We start from the raw sequence: 22,307 nt of genomic DNA on the forward strand, positions 1-22,307 counted from the left end.
AACAGGATGTAGCACACCTTGTGGCCATATTAATAGTGCACCCCAATGCTAATTTGCATATGAATTAAATAAAGATTCATTTGAAATCAGGCCACAGATTTTCTCCAGAATTATGCAGATATTTTACCTATAAGATCAAATATTTATTTTATATGTGACCCAGAAGCTGACAGAGTCCATTTAAAGGACATCTACCACCAGGATGAAGGATTGTAAACCACGTACACTGGCATACTGGTGTGTGTGCCCCCTCTGGCAGGATCTGCTGTTCTTTAATCTTCCTATGCCCTTGTTTTTGAGAAATATTAATACCTATGGAGCCTGGAGCCCCTCGGGCTCATTTTCATAATTTAAAAAACTTTTTTTGCAAAAACAAGGGCATAAAAAGCTAAAAGAAGTGCAGATCCTGACAGAGGGGGCACACACTAGTATGTCAGTGTACTTGGTTTACAATCCTTCATCCTGGTGGTAGTTTTCCTTTAAGAAATTAGCCAAACTGAATAACATTTATTTTACTGAAACAAAAGTTTTTAAATGGAAGGGTCTATTAACATCCATATATATTTCATTTTTGTACCTAGAGAACTTTCATAAGAAGATGTTTTATAGAGAACACAACACATTTGACCTGCATGACCACCCAAAGGCGGAAGATTAAAAACTCGCTCTAGGGTATATAACCAATGATTTAGACTTATTAAAAGTCAAGCAGAGGTGACAAAAGAACAGCTCTATGTATAAGCTGCCAACTCTGCATAAGAAATAGTGATACAGTGAAATCTTGCCTGTCGAGACACGTATTTATGGCACTAAACCTAAGGTCTAGATTCTATTTAGGGATTTTCGCACAACATAAATAAAAGTAAGGATGAGCGATCACATTGTACATGCAGCTCCGCTTGATGGAATTTTCCTGTCCTACATAAGATTTATCCACAAATTTGACATTTTAAATTCGTTTTCATTTTGCATTGTATTTTGACATTTGACATTGTATGGATTCAATGCAAAGTTACAGTTGCCTAATATAAATTGAATTTCACCTCAACTTTGACTTTCCATCGGAAGTTGCAAAATCAATGTTTCATTTAAAGTGAGTCTACCCACCTCCCCCAAATTCACTACATCTTCTGGTGTAATGTTGTAGACAAATAAACTGTGATTCCCAAGATATCTTTATTATTTCTGTCTATTGTGCTGATTCAGAGAAATTCCTATCTTAATTTGTATGCAAATGAGGCAGTTCGTGCACGAAGGTCATGTGTCAAGCACCCAGAAAACTGATATCTGTGCCTGGACAACTCCCCTGATGAGAGAGAAGCAGGAGATTTGTCTTGAAAAATGGAGAGAATGAAGTTTAGTCAGGAATATCATTGCTCGGGGTGTTGAGGACATGCTTGGGTGCACCAACTACCTATGAACTAAAATGGGAATAACCTGGGAAGTGCAAAACAGATATAAATAATGATGTTAGGGTGAAAATCACAGTGATTTCTCTGCAACATGTCACTAGTAGATTGTAACGCCTGGTGGAGGGGGTAGACTCCCTTTTAGAAGGAATTTCTTGGTGAGAACTTAATATGTCTCTCCGAAGCTATAATGATGTTACCAAATTGTCATATTTGATTCCTTTTTTAAAAACAACACAACAACAATGCCCATACTGTGTTACTTTCCCTTTTCTTTCCAAAGTTATGACATTTTCTGTTCTGAAAGTGTTTGACAAAAATCTTTCTCACCAGAGGAGAAGTGGGTGAAGACTAACCTCTGCCTGTATCTACCCTGAAACTGAGTAAAGTTCACTCTGCCTGCAGATTCCATGATACCTTGTGTTCTCTCAGCAGTAAATCCATTGAGATTCCTACAAGTAAATCCACTGAACACTGCATAGAATACATACAGGATGTACAGTATATGGTGACTAGCCTGGCTGCTTCCATCACGTGGAGGAGCATGGACACTGCACTGAACACACTCAGCTCTTCTACACACACAGAGCACTGTGACATTACCTCTTCATCCTCTGTGAGCAGATAGCAGCGACCCCTCCCCTTTTACACTCATTCACAAATGTATGGATCATAAGTGTAACCAGAAGGAGACCCAACTAGTACAGCGCAAGGCTAAACTAAGGAGTATAACAAAAAAAAACTGCTGGATAAAGATAACAAAGATAATAGACAAAGTTGTTTTACATCCCAAAAGCTATTGAAAAAAAACAGTTGCTGTTACAGTTGCATTCAAATATAAGTATAATTCCCAGGACATATAAATTGGACTAATAGTGCAAAGTGTAGGTGGCAATTTTCTTAAAATAGACCCCTTGACAGAGCAATGTGTGACCTGTGCATTGTTTCCATATTCTTGTATCTTGTCAGTACAATGTAGGCAACTTGTTGCTGAGAGGCCATGGACCTAGTTCAGGTCCCTATATTTTACTTTGAAGATGTAATGACATCAAAACCATTCTGTCTACAGTTAGGAGGATTCTTTTTGGGAAAGGTTTACTGCTTTGGCCTTTATCCCAATAAAATGTCTTTCTTTAATCAGGACAAGAGAGCATCTCTGAATTCCTCATTATCTAATACTGTGAGAACTAAACATTTCATTGTCCATACATTTGAAATGCATGAACACAATAACAACTAGTCTGTTACCAGTTGTCTGTGCCCAAACTGACATTATGGGGGTCATTTACTAAGGGCCCGAATCTTGTTTTTACGGCGATTTTCCGTTTTGCGCTGATTTTCCCCGAATTGCCACGCGATCGGATTGTGGCGCATCGGCGCCAGCATGCACGCGACAGAAATGGGGGGGCGTGGCCGAATGAAAACCCGCTGAACACGCGCTTACCTGCACCCGGCCCGGCTTGGTGAACTTCAGTGCATTCCGATGAACTTCAGCGCAGCAGCGACACCTGGTGGACGTTGGAGGAACTGCCTTAGTGAATCACCGGATGGCCTCCTGTTGTATCTAGCAGCGGGGTGTATTAGCGTACAATTCTAGAATTGCACTATTAACGGAGAGTGTTCAGGCTGGAACGGTTGAAGGCTATAGCGAGTGCCAGGCTGGGGCGGGAATGATCCATGCCGGCCCGCTCTGCCGTCAGCCATGCCCCTTCATGCCCTTCTATCCCCACTCGTTGTGGAGGTGAAGTAAAGGGGAAAATAATCACGATCCCTGATGGTTTACAAGGAATTGTGATTATTTCAGAGCCTACTTGTCAGCAAGCAGGTATACAAGCCTTGATAAATGACCCCCATATACTATCTATAAAAATCAAGACCTAGTTTCCAATTTATCATTTCATATTCTAAAGAAATGGTTTAGTTTGTCGTTTATTGTTCATTTGTGTTTTTGTTTCTTTTATTTCTCCCTCCTTTCTAGTGGGTTAGTCATGAATGAGGGGGCAGAGTCAGTTTTTTTTTATCAGAATTTTTAAGAAAAATGTGTAATAAATTTCTTGCGAGTTTTCGTGGAGATTTGTTTCTGATGACTTTTCAAAGAGATCTGGAAACAAAAGCATAGTAAGAGCACAACATAAAGGAACAAAGCAAGTACTGAACATACTAATACAGGCAGTCCCCGGGTTACATACAAGATAGGGTCTGTAGGTTTGTTCTTAAGTTGAATTTGTATGTAAGTCGGAACTGTATATTTTATCATTATAATCCTAGCCAGAACTTTTTTGGTCTCTGTGACAACTGGATTTTAAAAATGTAGGATTGTCATAAGAATCAATATTAAGACTAAACCTTTATTACAGACACCTTTAATAACCGTTACAGCTGTTTATTGTAGCCTAGGACTAAAGTACAATAAATTACCAATATCCAGTGGTCCGTTTGTAACTATGGGTCGTATGTAAGTCGAGTGTTCTTAAGTAGGGGACCGCCTGTATAGTAAAGCAGACATGTTTGTAAGCCTGGAGAGACAGGTCGTCTTCGAATTTTCTTGACCAAATTTCCATTTGAAATCTGCATTATAAAACCATGTATTACAAGATGTGCTTCATTGCCATCATGCCAGAGGTTAAATTGCTTCATGTATGTTCCTCCGGTGACATTCTTTGCGCTGGATTCTTCCAGTGTAGGTACATGGCTTGTGTTGTTGTCATATTATTAGCTTTGTACACATCCTCCATTATGTTTCCGCGTGCCCAAAAGTTGGGAGCGAGTAGCCGATTTGCAATGGGCAATAAATCATGGGTTTTGATAGGATTGCAGCTCTTTCTGCTGAGCTTGCACTTTACATACTTTACAGTGAACGCTTCTTCAGATCTCATTAAGCCCTTGGCTTCTGTATAACAAGCATATACAATACCCAGTCATCTCAATACATCATAGTGCTACCACCTGCTGAGCCTAATGCATATAATGAAGCACTTTATGTAAAATATACCTAGATAGTAAACCATTACTAACCCAAACAATTATAGTATAACATATAAGAAACTGTAAATTATTATCCTCAGTGCCCTCGTGCTGAGTTTCAGGCATGGAAACCCCCTACATTAGCAAAATGGTTTATTTATGTGAAGAATAACAGCGTTCTTTATGATGTGCGTAACATAAAAGCCCAAAGCACATTTGTATCGCTTTCCCCCTAGATAATTATCGGCTGCTTAGAAATTGAATTTTACTTTGAGATTAATGTTTTAGTGATATAAAATGTAAGTACGATTAGAAATAATAGTCTCCGTATCTTTGACGATGCTTCGTGGGCTAATTTAGTTATTTTTAAGAAACAGTCTTTAATGCAGATTAACCTTTTTGGAAATTTACAGAGCACAAGACACGGGAAAGCCAAAATATCTTAAAACTAAATTAGGGACAAAAACATAAGGGATACGCCCTTTCATATACCCATTACAATTCCTCTATGTCCTATAATTTTATCGGCGTGGCTGGTATTGTGTCCAGAGATCAAGTTCCACTATTCCATCTGTTGGTTTACACTACAGGAAATAAGCCATTAGATTTCTTCTTTATTAACCATTAGTGCTTCCGAGTAGATCCCAGTAGTGTGATTAAGGCTATACAGTATGTTTATGGGGGGCTCGGCTCCTGTAATTTACTTATAAACTTAACTTTACTTTTATGTGCTTTGGGGGATGTCACTAGAGCCCTTCAGGAGCTACACATCACCCGAAACACTGGTGGCCCTTACCCCTCCCTGCTCTCTGGTGCTCTTTCTTTGAGGTTCTGGATTGTACACTACTCTTTCTTCGAGTCTCTGGTGCTCCCCCTTCCAGCTATTTGCAGGAAATATTATGGCAGTACATACTCTGTGCTTCCTTGGGTTTCCAGCAGAAGGAGCAGGAAGACAGGAAAGGCAAGAAGCCATGGATAAGGCCCCCAGAAGCACATGTTCTTCATTAATATTAAAACAAAGTTCATTTTAGTACAGGAGTAAAAGCTACCTATAAACATATACATGGGGATTTAGTATATGCTGGTGCACTGTGTGCCAGCGTATGATTAATCCCCGCTCCAGCTGCACCACATCTATCAGCAGGCTTCGGCCTACTGATAATTACGGCGTACGGCTGTGATGTCGGGCAATTCTACACCGGGTCCTGTCAGGCTATAGGTAGAGTGTGTATGTGAGGAACTCTCCATGCCAGTCCGCTATGGCACCTGGTTCAACTCCTTTCACACCCCTTCAGGCCTCCTCAGTGTTTAGCAAGCATAACGGGGCCAAAAGTCACATTTCCTGGCCGTGCGCCATGTATTGTGACTATGTCAGGGCAGGTACGCCAGAAATCTGCCCAGCAGCATGAAATGATTAATAAAGAGGGAATCTGATGGTCGACTTCCTTTAAATTAAAACAATACTTTTAAGAAGCAAAGAATAAAGGGATCACACTGTTCGAGGGCAATATGGGGCATACAGGACATATGGGGCAACAAGTGCTAAAAAGAAACATTTTCCAAAATCAATTAAAATTACTATAATAATGTTGTAATATTTATATAGAGACTGTCAACACTTTTTTGCTCCATGCATTAGAAAAATCCTCATTTGCAATGGTAGTTTTTGAAACGTAGAAGTGCAAAAGGCAGATTTCTAATACCTTGTACCACCATTTATTGAAGTGATCATCTTAGAAGGCCAATTACCCTTTCATGAAGTTTAATGTGTGGTCATATATTCTATACCCCTTGAGTCTTACCTTATTAAAGCCAACCTTACATGATTGAAAGGGTTGACACAACACCATCAAGACACATTAATGAGACCTGAAGACACAAATATCTCCATATAGACCCACATGTATGGGTACAATACCTTTTCTGTACGATAGACCACCAGCGGACAACCCCTTTAACTTATTACTAACTTAAACCTACTTAAAATATTTCAATATTTTTAAAATTTTTGGTTGACTTATTGTTTGTGTTGTCTATTCTTCTCATAGAGCAAATTTATTTACTGATTGTAGGAATAATAAATTTTTTACACATTTCAGCTACTCCTACCAAATGCAGTTCTCAACGTTGATCCATTCAATAATTCAATAGGTATTTTAGTCTTTTCTAAAACTACATCTATCTCTCCCCCAGTGACGGTAGCCCTGGAAGTCAGAGCGTCTCAGAAAGGTTTGAGGTCAACTGGATAACGGCGTTGGTCAGCTCCTTCAGCGTTATAGTTGCAAAGTTTGATGGACGTGGAAGTGGCTATCAAGGAACAAAGCTTTTGCATGAAGTCAGAAAAGAACTGGGAACTTTACAAGAGAGAGACCAGTTGTCAGCTCTGGGGTAGGTAAATAGAAGAACCTCAAACACTGCCATCAACAACACAACCATGTACAGAGGACACATAAACATCTACATAGAATATAACACAACCATGTACAGAGGACACATAAACATCTACATAGAATATAAAGCATTTCATGTAAAAGAGACAATTTAAGTGAAATCTACTTCATTCTATAATCAACTTTTAAAATGATGCTAATGAGCCTAAAGAGCATGGAGGGGCTCTGGGAATGCCCTTCATAGCCCTTCTGGATCATATGCATAATTTTAAAAGGAAAGAGGCCATGGCCAATAAATATAAAAAGATTACCACAGCTACTGGAACATTGAGTAAGCCACAAGTTAATGGTCATGGTGCCGCCCATCATTACAGATTCTATTTATATATAGAGGCTGGTGCCTTATCACGTCAACAGTGAAGGGTGGCACCACAGCTGATCTGCAGCACTGCGAGAGGTGAGTATAAGCTCTTAATTGTTTTCAACCCCTCCCCCCTTCAACTGTATATAAAAACATTGTAATCCCCAAAAAAACCCTTAGAAGAAGGACTAACCTGTTTTTATTCCAAGTCAATAAGTATAGCACAACAACATACCGTGTTTTCCAGCGTATAAGACAACTGGGCAATTAAAACGACCCCTAACTTTCCAGTTAAAAGCTAGAGTTGGGGATATACTCACCATATAAGAATAGCCCTCTTCCAACACACACATGCTAAAAATGTAAAAAAAATGGTAATTTTAATTAATTAAAAGTTTCTGTACACAAAAAAATCTTCATTTCAACATCTGTTGGCTCTACCAACTTTTTCATACTTCGGTGTACGGAACTGTGTGACAATTAATTTTTTTGCCAGATGTTTTCATTGCTACCATTTTGAGGACTGTACGGCCGGGAAATTCTGTTAAGTTTTGATAGACCGGATATTTTGGAACACTGTAATACCTAACATGTTAATGTGTGCCCCCCACATTATCCAGAGTGCCCCCCACAGCTGCCACAGAGCCCACACAGCTGGGAGAGTGTCCCCATAGTGGGCACAGTATCCCCCAGTACAGCCATAGTGCCTCGCCTTTATAACCACAGGGCCCCCATAGTAGCCACAGTGCCTATAACAGCTGCCACAGTGCCCTCCATAGTAGTCAGAAAGTCCCCCAGTGCAGGCACAGTGCCCCCACTTTCTTCAATAAGGTGCCGCCTAAGGCGACATTCATACGAAGATGTGTCCGCCGTACTGTAGCACCTGCCCCTTTTCCCTTTCCCCTTTCCCTATCTTTCTCCCGGATACGGAATGGTATGGTGCCGCATGTGTACTGCACCGTACCGCTCCCATAAAGCACACAATGCCATCTATGGGGTCAGCCATATTTACGCCCCCTATACAACAGTGTGAATGTAGCCTACCCCTGCTCATAAGACAATTCCCGACATGGATCACAATCACACAGCCATTCCGACATGGATCTATGATTATTTTATGATTTATGTAAGGAATATTCTTTTTGTAATATGACACAAGCAGCAATGTTTCCGTATTCCATCACTGAGCAACATTCTTTTCATCATGTTTCTTGTATGTGTCTGGATTATATGTAATTATTGTTCTTTTTTTCCCTCTATTTTAGAACATTATTAAAAGAACAATACATAGATAAGACAAGAGTTGGAGTTTTTGGAAAGGTAATGTTTTATTTTTACATTATATTTAGTTTTATAGGCTCAACATTGTTTATAGAATTTTTATTAAATGACTCTCAAATGTTATCTTGTGTATTTATAAAATTTAATAGAAATAGAAAGTCAACAGGGCAAAGACAGCAAATCATGGAGAAGAAACAAGAGCTGAGACTTGGACCCCGATTAACCCATTTAAATAAATAGGTCCATGTATAAACTGGACTGTAGCTGGGCTGATTCTCACAGTTTTGTGAATATTTCCTATGTCCACAGCTTTGCTACATTAAAACTCTGCTGTCCTACATTGTCTGATAAAATTATAGGCACCATGATGCAGACCAGATGGACCCCATTATCGTCAGTGTGGTCTGGTAGTCAGCATTGGTGTTCAGGACTGAATAATTATTCTACTCCGGTGATGGGTATATACATATGCCCCTATGACCAGAGTCTATCATTTCTAGTGGGAAATACTGAATTTGGGGTACAAGGAATTGATAAAGGGTATCATCTGTAAGCTTGAGATGAATTTGAGTCAAATGTGACATATAGCAGAATGTTTAGAATTGCAGTCATCTACAATGTATGAGTTGGCCAGAGTGATAGAACACAAAACACACAGGTGTATTTTCTATAGAACCTACTATTATGGAACTCAAGAGATATGGGCATATAGACAGTTCTTCCTGGGCCTGAGAGAATGGTGGTTTGGAGAAAGTTTGCCTTGGAGACCCATTTCCACTTTGACTTCCACTCAACCATGAGTAACGCTTTATACTTTTGGCATAGAAAATGTTTTCTACTAAAACATAGACCAGTGGTTCCTCAACCAGTGTACACATGTCCCAACCGCCTCTAAATAAGTGCATTACCATTACAGCTACACCAAAAACAGTGTTTGACAGCCAAAGGTTCTTCAAAAGAAAAAAGTTTATCTTGGTGTATAATTCATGCTCCCCTCTTCGGATTGGCAGCCATATCAGTCACAAGTTGGACACCATCTACCACGCTTCCTCCATATAACCCATTGCTTTGGATCAGAGTCTGTAATATTACATTTTGGTGTAAAACACAGTAATTCAGTATGATTTGCTATTGTTATGTCGTAAATCTGATAATTGGAGGTTCTGAATGCAGTATTGATCTCTAACTTGGGGATTCTTGTTTGTAACCTTTTGTTGCGAGTTCTTAAAACAGTTGAGAATCCTTCTCTTGACAATTGATTGCCATCTGTTTCCACCTATAGTGGTTGTCCAATCAGGACAGCTCTTATCCATATTCCCTACACGATTATTATTATTACACGATAGCAGCATCATATAGATTGGAGAGTTGCCATAGCAGTGCAGCTCGTGCCCTTATGGACCATATATATTCACATATTAGATATATGGTCATTCATTCTAACATCCAATTTAGAATACCACATTTCAGTCAATATTGGGGAAATGTATGGCTGAAAATAACTCCTGGACCTGCGACGATCAGACGATTGCTGAAACGGCTTCAAGAGGTTGTCAGGTGTCAGTGTCATTTATGTTGGCACTGACTAGGTACTAGGTATCAATTGCGACGGCTATTTGAGTTTTCTACCTAGACGTAAGGCAGATTGAATAATAACGTTTAATAGAAAACGTTTCAGCCCAATGACTGAAGCCGCCCATAAGACAAACAGGTTAATGAAAATTCTTTATATATATGACCCCATTTTTATTTTTACCACAACTATCTTTCTGCCGGCTCTACCCGTGCATATGATTCATTCACTGTGTGCGGTATAATGGCTTTTATGTGTTGTGATGATTTACAAGAAACAATTATCAACCAATATTTTATTGATGAATGGATTATTTCAATCAGTTCTACTCGCATTATTTGTGCTCTGATACTATAAAGCCTCTTATTAAATTACATTTATAATTAGGGTAAGAACACGATTATTATGCAATCTATCTGTTTTCGGAATATTTCCTTTGAAGATAAAACGTATTATTTTGTCCGGGCCATAATTGGCTGAGTCTAATTTACAATTTCTGCTGAATCCTAGAATCAGATTATGTTTAATGATGTAAATCTACAATTATATTCACCTTTCGCTTGAGTCTGACTTGTTAAATATTCATAGTTTTGAGGTTTGGATGAGTTTGGAGTTAAAACTAATTCAACTTTTATTGACAAGAGGTTTTAGTGGGTATTATAACAAGATTTCTCACTTATGGTACACAAAACACTGCAGAGATTTATTTGGGTATTTTAGATTAGACAAAATCTGTTTTGGGATATTAATGCAAAGCCATGTCTAATATTCTTATTTCAGATTATCCCCATTTATTTTTTATTGTGTGAGTGAATTTCCTGTATTAGGCGCATCAACATTTATTCCAGAATAGATTTCTTCATAAATCTTTTTATAAAACAAAAAATAAAACTAATGACAAAAAGGAAATGTAACCCATCAAATCTGAATGGTATACATGTATATCATAGTGATCATAAGGGCACAGCACGGTGTGAGGGTAGCTGTAACACCCAATGATGGCGCTTACTCCTTAGATGCGACCAATTATGAACATAGTAGTTAAAGGGAACTGTCAACAAGTTTTCACCATTAAACCTAATGACAGGTTTCCATAGAAGTCTTCATGCTGGTTCCCATTCTGTTTTAATTCTAAGGCTATGCCTGATGCTGGTGCCGGCCCTCATTGTTTGGGTTGTGACAATCGGCACCCCTGCAGATCAGTTGAGTGCAGCCATGCTGGAGTGTTGCCATACTATGGCTTGATCAGTAGAACCCCATCCATAGTGTATTGGATATGAGAAGTAGATCCAATACCTTTCGCTTCCTATGTCATCTTGCTTTGAGTAAAGATTAATTATAGCTGTTTCCAACGTATTTAGTTTAGATCTTTTTATTTCTTATGCGTTTTTGCAATAAGCTCAATTCTCAATTGTAATTTTGGCAATAATTTAAAAAAAAAACCCTGGAAAAAAATATTTAAAAAATACATTTTCATGTCTCCTTTTTACATGTGCAGGAATATGGAGGGTATTTGAGCACACGTCTTCTAACATCCATGGCAGATGATCTATTTGCATGTGGCGCAGCTCTTTCTCCGATAACAGATTTTAAACTTTATGGTAAGGTTTAGACATTTGTTCATTATTCATTTGTTCTGATATAAACAACAAAATGTTAAATCATATTCAAATACCATAGAAACAATGACAGGTATTTAGACTTGTCTCAGTGTAGGACAATATTAGTAAATTTGCATTTAAAGGACATTTATAACCAGATTACAGGTGATACTGGTGTCCCTATTAGACTGCTCCGTCAGTCTAGGGGATAGTGGGGGACTGTTTTTTAGACGTTTTCTTGCCTCTTTATTAACAAAATATTAACAAAAGTGCTGTAGGTGCTCAGGCTGATGGCAGCCGAGCGCCTCCCTGCTGTAAAGCTTCCTCCTGCTCTCTCCTAATTCCCTGGCTGGCAGCAGGAGGAGGCGTACAGCAGGAGCGTGAAAAATTATAAGGCAGGGAAGAAGAGAGGTGCTTGGGGTGCTGTCAGTTAATAAAGAAACATCTAAAAAACAGTCCCCTCTATCCTCTGGATCGGAGCAGTCTAATAAGGACACTCTATCACCAGTAAACTGGTGGTAGATGTCCTTTAATACAAAGTCAATTTTTTTCTCATGTTTTATCTATAGCTGTTTTTTAAAATGGCGGTGCCAAGTTAGATAGTTATCCCTCTATCCACAATCTGATTGGGGGACCAAATGCTCGGACCCCCCAAGAATCATGAAAGCAGACCCCAACTATCCCTAGGGTACTGTTCTCACTAATTGAATGCAACTTCAGATTAAGTATGTGTCCTACCTCTCCATTCAATACTATGAAGTGCTTGAAATTCACGATTATAGAACTAATCCGTGACCGTGTGTTGGAGATACCTGAGCAATTTGCTCCTTCAATCGCTCATTCAGTTAGTGGAAACGGAACCCTTTTCTGGTGATTGGTGGGGATCCCAACAGTCTAACCCCCAGAGAACAGATGGTTATCCCCTACCTGGCGAATACAACTTGGTACAGCCCATTTAAGCCACTTAGAAGATCAGAGTCTAATCTTAAATATAACAATGAAGATAGAAAGGAAAACGAGGGATAAAAGGAAACAAGGGCTGACTAGTACGAGACTAGTTTTCAAAGTGTTAATTACTTTTATTTTTTAAGGTCATTTGATATAAATTGTAACCAATTTTTTTCTTTCTTCAAGCATCTGCTTTTTCGGAGAGGTATTTGGGACTACATACCATTGATAATGGAGCATACGGGGCATATGAGGTAAGTACTGTGGTACAAAATAACAGTGACTCAGGAGCTACATTGACTCTCACATCTGCTCACATCTCTCACATCTGCTGCATACATTGACACTGTATGTGGTTTCCTAGCTGTTGTCAACTCCACACGCTGGGGGTTAAAAGAAAATTTGGCACCTGAGTCACAACCACAGAACTGGCAGCTGACACGGGGTTAAGAAGCATATCTCATTGTTATCATACAGAAGGCATCTGGTACAACTAATTACATGTGGGTTTTTTTAGATATTTATTACTTATACCTGGTTATATTGCAATAGGCACAGTGGCGCACATGTATCTCATTTTTGGGAATTTTTGTGGCACATATGCACAACTTTTTTGATCTAAGACAATCTCCTTTTAAAGTTTGTTGAGCTTTCTGCCAAAAAAGATTGATGAGAGTATAACATATTTATATATGGAGAGATATGGAAGAAGCACTGTATGGGGAAGGTACCATAGAGCCTACCCTTGATTTTAAGGATTGATGGAGATCAGATTACCACCTCATTAAGGAAATCGATAGTCTAGCGATAACTTTGATTTGTGGTATAAAACCCTTTTGAGACACTGGGGCAGATTTATCAAAAGAGTTGCAAAGCAAGAGACAGACCAGTCGGCCTTGTACTGCAACCGATTAAGACTCTATTGTCACACTTTGTACCTCATATAAATCTGTTTAGTACCACATTGTACAATTTATTGCACACAGTCTTTTCCCTGTGAAACCTCCCCCCTTTTCTGAGGCCACACTTTTTTTTAGAGACGTCTGCACGGGTAATAGAATTAAAAAGTTAGACGATGGCCACATGGTAAAATTGTATTTTACATCTGCAGTTTTATCTCAGCTCTATGGACAGGTTTATTGATGTTTCTCTCATCCCCTCATATAACAAGAGGCTCCAAAATCTTAGTATATCCGGCACTGGACCATGTGGCCAGTCAATTTTACACCAGGCCCTTTATGGTGTAGAATATTTTTATAATCTTCAGTAACAAATGCGCCAACAGCACTAGGCATACCCGGGCAAGTTCCGGGGCCCAGAGATGCTGGGGTTGCCCACAATAGGCTGTATATAAGGAATCCGTGATATTGAGGGGGCTGTATCTAATGAATCCATAGGGTGCAAGGGTCTTTATATAAAATAACCATGAGGGGACTGTTTGGGATGATAAACTAGGGAATATTTTAGGAAACAGGAGACTGTTTTAGTTTCTGAATTTTTAATGCCACCATGTGAGCTTACTGCAAAGGGGCCCATGAAGGTTCTGTTGCTCAGAGGCCTACTGAAACCTGGAGCCGACCATGTGCAGCAGGCTATAGCTATTGCCAACCAGCACTTGACGTGGATGTGACCTAAGGTAACAGGGAATGTTACAATTCTTAGGTTGTGCAGGCCTCCCCTACGAGTAGCTATTTCATGTTATTCCTCTAAGCACAGGAAATGGCACTCAACCAATGAGATTGCTCAGATAGCTTTAGCTCACTAATGTGGATAATGATTAAATGGCATTTCCTATGTATTATGAGGGACTGGGAAGAAAAGACAGGTAGTGGAGGGGGTAGTTTCGAACATGGATTGATTAAGTTAATTGGAAATTATATTTTATTAACCCATTCCAAGCGTTTATTTTTATTTCACCCCTGGACAACTAATTTCATCACTCTTCTGTAGCGTAACTAAAAAGTGCCTACTTATTTAGGATGTAAACAGTTTAGTCAAAAAGAAGCTGAATGAATGGCAAATGGCTGAAGGAGAATCTAAGCTCTTTCATAAAGTGCCACAGAAAATTCGAAGCAAATGTAGATATTTATGATTATTGTACAAAATTAGCACGTACTAAGGCAAATTCAATTCTACCTTGAAAGGTAATTTCTAACATTTCCACCCAATCAATAGCAATTATTGTATTAATTCCTGATCTCATATGCTACCACAGCTAATATATTCCGTTATTATGGGAAGCTCCCAGTATTCTGCAGCGTTAGCATAAAGCCAGGATTTCTGTATGTAGCCACCCAGAAGATGTGTTATTGCACATCACAGAAAAAGCTTTTCAATTTGCCAGAAATCCATACCCTTTGTTCCATTCACACACGGCCTGCGTGACTTCTCATTGAAGCTTATCAGTCATTTGTGTAAAGCCAATTTTCCATCCTTTTGCTGAAGATAGCCTCTTTAATCTATGTTTCCACAGTTGGCCAAAGTAACAGTTCGAGAGTCCTTATCGAATAAAGCTAAATTTTTGATTATCCATGCTACTGCAGATGGTGAGTAATGCTTTATTAATCCTTAATCTATTCCATAATGATAAGAACCTATTAGACAGATGCTCCTCACTGAGCGCTCCGAAAATGTGCTTTAATTAATTTGTCCCTTTTACTGATACTAATCTTATTTTACAGAAAAAATCCACTTCCAGCACACTGCGGAACTCATAACGAATTTAGTCAAAGCCAAAGCCAATTATTCCTTACTGGTAAGTTCTGCTCTGATATACAGGGTAGGGTTACAAGCTCAGTCACCCCTGTTTATGTATGGAGTGAATAATTCACAGTCTCAGCTTCCCTATCATTTACTTTTAATCAAAACTGGAGAGTAGGCAATAATTTTGACTATTATGGGAGTTTTAGTGGGGTTGTCACCTACCATACTAGGTATTATTAAGTACAAAGTTCCTACTAGGGTCTTTTCACACTGATCCTTCAATGTACAAGTACTATATGCTCCATGAAAGCTCTATGAGCACATTTAAGGGTTTGTATACAGAGGCAGGACATGCCGACCCAACACAGCATGAGATTGTTTGGGGGAGATTCATTAATGTGTCACTGGTCGCCGCTAGTCTTGTGCTGCACCAGATTCAATGTTGTGATAATGATTCCGGACTGTCAAGCTCTACTTTTAAGACCTGCTTTTAGATGGTCTAAACTGTGCACTACATTTTGGTGCAACCTTTTAGTTTTTTTGGCGCATGGGCTAATTTCCATATGACCACACCCTTTTCTCCAAAACACGTCCCGTTTGCAAGATAACCTCCCTTTTCCGGACAAGTCGGGAAAACGGCTCAAAAATGTTCTAAAAGCTTTCAGAAATGTGACGGAAGGCATTTTGAAGACTTTTTTTTACACAAAACATCATTTTTGGGCACAGAAGCAATCATGAATTTCCCCCATTGTGACCGGAAGTTGTCGGATCAAAGCCTCGGCCTCTGTAAACAAAAAGAGGTACGGCATTAACAAGAGAAGCCACAGGGCAAGGGGAGCACCAGCAAAGATAAGTATAAGCTCTTTTTTGTTTTCTTAACAGTTTCAAAAGTATAGCTTTAAAGGGAAACTGTCATCAAGAATATGTTTTGTTAAGAGTGCAGCACAGATGTCCCAGCTTAAATCTGCCTCCACCCACCAATAAAATACCTTTTCTGCATTTGTCTATGTTGGCTCCACCCACGGGTGTGTGGCTTAGCTCACCAATGCTTGGCCCTGCCCATCACGTACGTGGTGCATGACAAGATGTGCAGTTTCCCATACAGTCCTCACTGCTAATTGAGAGGGACAATAATCTGGAATGGTCAGGAAGTGGACAGGGAGAGGACTTCCTGTCTGCTCGGGCTGAGATTTGAAGAGGCACTGAGTTGTTAGACAAAAGAAGAAGGTGTGACCCACTGGCAGTTTGGAGAAAACATGACTCTTCTCTTCAGAAATGGACTCATCTATACTCTTCTGCGTTTGAATATAATGGCTGTAATTATGGTACAGTGCCTCAGAGGCAGATAATTTTAGGGAATATGGGGAGGACTTTTAACCCTTTACCAGCAGATGTGAGGGGTAAACATCTGGTAACAGGTCTCCTTACGTTTTGCCTTGGCAGTAGGAAGAAAAAGTTAAATAACAAATCAGTGCAAGGTTTTTCAATCTTGTTTTATCATCTCCCCTGCAGAAGCTTTGAGACATCAACTAAAGTGTTATTTTTTTTATTCCTTCGGCCTTGAGAAACAGCCGTGACCTCTGTTATTGACAAAATCATTAATATCATTTTTATCACACGAGCCGCTGGCTGACATTTCCTTTTTACAGCTATAACCTTTATTATGCAACGTTTTTAATTAGATAATGATTCCCTTAAATTCATAATCAGATTATAAATAAGAAACTGTCACTATAAATGTGTTTAATCACATCATTTTAGCAGCGTAATAGTTGTATAGAAAATGCCAGAACACAGCAGTGTTATTATTTCATCCACTATGTGTCGAGTGGTGAACTGCAAAAAGTTGGGTTTGTACCAAACTTTGTCAATTTGGGTCCATGTTTGAGAACAGCTCAACCGCCTGATTAGTGCTGGTACCAATCCCGGGAGTTATCTGTTTAACATTTAATTTAATCTGGTGCAGGCCTAGTCAAGGGGGTTAGTTCATTAAAGGGTTTTCCCACCAGGCAGGTTAGGTGATGATTGGTGGGGGTCTTAGTGATGAGTCCCCCACAGATCATGAGAATGTACCTCTGTTGAACCCCTTGTCGCGCTATTCATCTCTATGGGGAGCAATGAGGGGTCCAACAGAGGTACCTGGGACTCCATTGGACCCCTCATTCTCATTAACTGTGGGGGTCTCATCACTGAGACCTGTGGATAGAGTCTAACTTGCTTGGTTGGAAAACCCCTTTAAGTCATGGAGTCATTGTACTAGATAAAACGCTGCCTATTGCCCTTCCCATCTGTATTTAACAAGATGAATGCCCCCGTCACTGTGACTAGTAAAAGATTGCAGAATTTTTAGCACTGTAAAAAAAATAAAACAGATCTCCTGTCACCACAGGCCTCTATTTGAATACAGAGGCTCAGCGGTGACATCAGATAGACAACCACTACTCACCACAGTTGTAATGGATGTACGCTGTTGATGTTCCACCAAGTCTGAGCCTCTGTATACAAACAGAAAGCGGCAGTGAAGGGAGGCGCTTACTTGGCCCAGAAGTAAGGACCTAGGTATGTATAATTATTTTTACATTGCCAGGGAACCATAAAAAATTGCCCCTCCTTGACAACCCTTTTAATGCTGTACATGCTAAGGCCGCTTTAGGGTGTAACATCCAAATTAAAGGTTCCCTTTAAGAGCAGAATGAATATGTGGTGCTTTTGTAGACACATTATGGTGTCTAGACATACATTCTTATCTTGTGGATCACATGCAGTAAATGTATATTCATTTCAGAATTCAATGACAGGTTTTCCAAGACGAGATTAAATCCAAAAGAGACAAGGGACACGTCTAACAATATATCTATAACTGGACTAGAATTTTGTTTTAATCTATATTTTCTGCATATTCCATTTTAGATATATCCAGATGAAAATCATTATATGAAGAGTCAAGCAATGGAGCAGCACTTGCACAAGTCCATTGTGAATTTCTTCGAAGAATGCTTCAGAATTCAAGATAAGCCCCCGGTAGTAGCCATAGAAGAAGAAGAAGAGGATTAAGTTTTGTTTGTGCCAAGTAAAAACCAGTTCTTACATAACAATATGCAACTGAATTGTTTTCCTTGGAAACTACAAAGTGTTATGTTTAGCATGTGTTTATCGGAACAGTGCCCTCAATGGCTTATCCGACCGTACCACTACCCAGGAAGAAGAGCGTGAAGCATGGTGGACTCAGCAAACACTGCTGTCTAATCACATGGCTTTTTGTTACCAATAAAGGTTTCTTGTACTTCAAAATAATAAAAAAAAGGGCAAAAAGGAAAAAAAAACAAAAAAAAGGAATAATCGAAGAAATAAGACTTTTTGAGGAACTCCAAGAAGACTATGACACGGACTAAACAACCTGTAAATTCATAAAAACAACAGTAGCATTTAACCCGCTCTTATTCCCGCTCTAAATTAACATTGCATTTGAGTCTGAAGAAACTAATACAGTTAGTACGAAACAAAGATTATAGCACAATTATTTTATTAATACTAATTTACAGTTTGCTTGCTCAATATCACACCATGAAAAAAAACAAAAAACTTTCAGGGCAACAGGAATCAAATACAATGTACTAACCTTACTATTATTGTGTACATCATTCTGTTATTTTATGGTTTTTATCTTGTTTTAACTGCCTTCAATTTTTTTTACTCATCTCGAGATTTATATTTTGCCGTTTTTCTGCTGTTTGCTTCAGTGTATGAAAGATGCATAAAGGTATATACTGTCCCGTAGATGATATTTTCTTGTAGGCCATTTTGTTGAAGCCCTGATTTGAGAATATTAGACTACTCAATTTTATTCTAGGTCAGTAGGTAACGTTTTATATTGAGGATGAACATATTTGGGAGTCTATTCAAATGGACATGAGCCATTCATTCACAGTCCAAAATAAATACTTGATACATTATCAAAATTCACTCTAAAAAAAAACTTATAGACCCAATTTGGCTTCTAGTTTAGCTTAGGATTTGTCTATAAATTGTAGAACTGATGATACACTTACTAAGAGAATTAGGAAGAATTCTTAGGTTTTCTTTCTATTATTTTTGACTGGAGTAAATTAGAGCTATCGCCCTAGTTTACTTTCCAATATAAATGTATATTTTGCAACTTGGACGAAGAGACTATTCCTTAGAATTAAATAAAAAAGGAGTAGCACGATAGTTTCAGATAGTAAATTTGGATATGTTTGGATATTGTACCTGTAGTGAAATCAGGTCAGCTAAGCGTAGAGGAGTTCCTAACAGTTGCACAAAGGAAGTGGTGTCTGGTGATGATGTCACATGACTTCATGGTCATAACATCAGAAGAAGAGCAGACCCACAGTAATAATGTCATCTAAAATTTTACATGTGACAAAAGAGGTATCCGAAAAAATGTTTTGGCATAGAGGACTTAGGAAGAGCACAGACAATAATGAATGGAAGTCCAGGAAACAGAACAATGGCAGCACATGAACTGGATCTCTGAACCAAATTTTGAAAATGAAGGCTGGGTTAGGCTGTAGTACATAATCACTGACTGAACTTCTGATGGGCAAATCATCCTGTATAGTTACATACATAGTTCAGATAATTTTTCTATCTCTTATCACGTTGTTCTCTGATAGAAGATCAATGTCTCCATTCGCCTCGGGCCATTTGGCCTATTCGTGTAGGGGAACTCAGTTGTCTGTATTTGATGGGCAGTTTTCATCAAAATGATCGGGGTTGAGTTTGCTCTCTCCACTGGACATGGTAATTTTTGCTGAGTACCAAGAAGAAATATGGTAACCATACAAATTAAAATGCCAATGTATTCCGCCTCTTCCACATCAACCTTGATCCTAAGGCTGCCACATCGCATCTTTACCACCCTAATTCCAGCAATTTTTAAAAAAAAATCAATCTTGCTGTGTGATCCTATGACTTATTCCCCCTCCCTCTCCTTATTAACTTTCTTCTTATTTCCCTAGTAAATAATGTTAAAAAATAAAAAAGTCTGAGAAACATTAAACATATACAATGCATTCAGTTTTTATTAAAGAAATTCTACCATAAATATCCATCAAGAAAAACGAAGGACACTTACTCGTAGATCCAGGAACTGCGGTAATCTTATGTTTGTTATCCATAGCTTCTGTTTTACTAAAATAAACATATACAATTATGCTAATGAATCAGAAGTGCTATGGAGGGCGTTATCAGAGCCACCCATAATGTAACTATACAAGATGATGCAATCAGTAGATGGGGGGGTGGGGTAGGGCTCCTGCATGGTGTAACAGCCTGTGAAGCTACAGCACGGAGGGTTCTGGTTCATTAGCATAATAATAAAAGTTGATTTTAGAAGGAAGGAGACCATAGATAACAAACATAAGAAGATTACCAAAGTTAGTGCCCCTGGTTTATCATGCTTGATTTTGATGGTAGATTTCCTTTGAGTCCTACGTGATATGTTTAATTTATATAACCAAACTTAGATTGATTGATGATATTATATGTATATTTCCAGTGAAAGTATATTAAAAAACTAAAGCTTATTTAATAAAACATAGAAACATTAGAATCTATTTGATGTAATATCACAGTTTCACATTTTATTTTGAATATGTTACCGTACTTAAATATTACCAATAATATTATATATAAAATATTAATTTTAACCTGGTTGGTTGTTCTGCACCTACGCAGGGTTATCGACAGATACATAAAGCACCCAGTGGCCTCTATGAAGGGGGAGGAATAATTAAGAAAACTATTTGGGGATCAGATACAGGGCACTGAGTAAAATATCCAAGGCATCCAAGTTCTTAAGAAAATTCAAAAATATTAAATAATCCCCATCCTATAGTAAAGAATTATTTTCAAATGTATTCTGGTTTTATACAGGAATGGAAAAGTGCTTACCATAACATCTGGGAATTACGACTGAATGTGTTCCAGTCTTCAAAAATAAAGTTTAACCTTAGTTGACCCTTCTGTAGGCGTTTGATATGCTGGCGTTAATATTCTTACCTAATGTTCCGACCAAATGTACAGCCAGTATTGATGTTGTGTATATATGAGTTTGTAAATACGGAATGTAAGTCATTTATTTGTGAAGATTCCAGACGCTTATTAGTATTGTGTTTCGCATGCCAGCCAAACAACTCCACCCTCCGCTAATCCGAAATGTTAGCTTTAAATTTCACTTTAAAAAAAATAGCTTCTCATTTTGTTTTCTGACAGCTTGAATGTTAATGCGGGTTTTTACAATTTTGACATAGTAATGTTAGTAAACTCACATCCAGTCAGCAAATGATGTATTAATGTCGTTCTTCTATGTTCTTTTGGTTTTTTTTTTTTAGTTTTCTTTTTAGTTTTTTTATTCCTTTCTTTTTTTCCTCTTGAAATTCTGAATGTTAGTTATTGTTATTTATGTCACATCGGACAATAGAATATCTGTAAGACATTTCAATGACAGTGCAATTTTTTTAAGTACATTACGAAAATGGTGAAAGGAAATTTAAAAAAAATAAACACAAAAAATGCCAAATGAAAACTAATGAATTTAAAAATTTTTTGTTCCTATACCATTGGGTGAACAGGTGTACTTTGATGTGTAAAATTGTACACAAAACAAAACTTCGCTTTTTGTCCAGAATTTTTTGTAGAAAGAAAGTTAGGATGTGGCATGGTAGTGTTTCGTCATCCATGAAATAAATCATTATTTTATCAAACCGTGTCAAGATTTTCTGATTGTAGAGTTTGTAGTATGTGAAAACCATGCATCCCCTATACCACGTCCAACCTAATGTACTTCATTTGCACTTTACTGACCCTGTGTGGTTTGTGTATCTTGGGGTGAGAGAGCCAAAAGGATCATCCGCCCAAAGGTCAACCCTATATATATATATACACTCACCGGCCACTTTATTAGGTACACCATGCTAGTAACGGGTTGGACCCCCTTTTGCCTTCAGAACTGCCTCAATTCTTCGTGGCATAGATTCAACAAGGTGCTGGAAGCATTCCTCAGAGATCTTGGTCCATATTGACATGATGGCATCA

General features: G+C 38.4%; 1 protein-coding gene across 5 annotated transcripts in view; it reads left to right on the plus strand.

Moving 5' to 3' along the window:
• DPP6 (dipeptidyl peptidase like 6) overlaps positions 1 to 21,976 on the plus strand; it is a 1,159,861-nt gene extending 1,137,885 nt beyond the window's left edge. For all 5 annotated transcript variants that reach the window (XM_072153926.1, XM_072153928.1, XM_072153925.1 and 2 more), the window contains 7 exons: positions 6,567 to 6,761; positions 8,390 to 8,444; positions 11,477 to 11,579; positions 12,714 to 12,781; positions 15,001 to 15,073; positions 15,209 to 15,282; positions 18,141 to 21,976. In XM_072153926.1, coding sequence (XP_072010027.1) covers positions 6,567 to 6,761; positions 8,390 to 8,444; positions 11,477 to 11,579; positions 12,714 to 12,781; positions 15,001 to 15,073; positions 15,209 to 15,282; positions 18,141 to 18,284 — 712 coding nt within the window. In that variant the 3' untranslated portion in view covers positions 18,285 to 21,976. The remainder of the gene's footprint in view (positions 1 to 6,566; positions 6,762 to 8,389; positions 8,445 to 11,476; positions 11,580 to 12,713; positions 12,782 to 15,000; positions 15,074 to 15,208; positions 15,283 to 18,140) is intronic.
• The last annotated feature ends 331 nt before the right edge of the window (positions 21,977 to 22,307 follow it).

Source organism: Engystomops pustulosus, chromosome 5 (assembly GCF_040894005.1).
Source record: "Engystomops pustulosus chromosome 5, aEngPut4.maternal, whole genome shotgun sequence".
Lineage (NCBI taxonomy): Eukaryota > Metazoa > Chordata > Amphibia > Anura > Leptodactylidae > Engystomops > Engystomops pustulosus.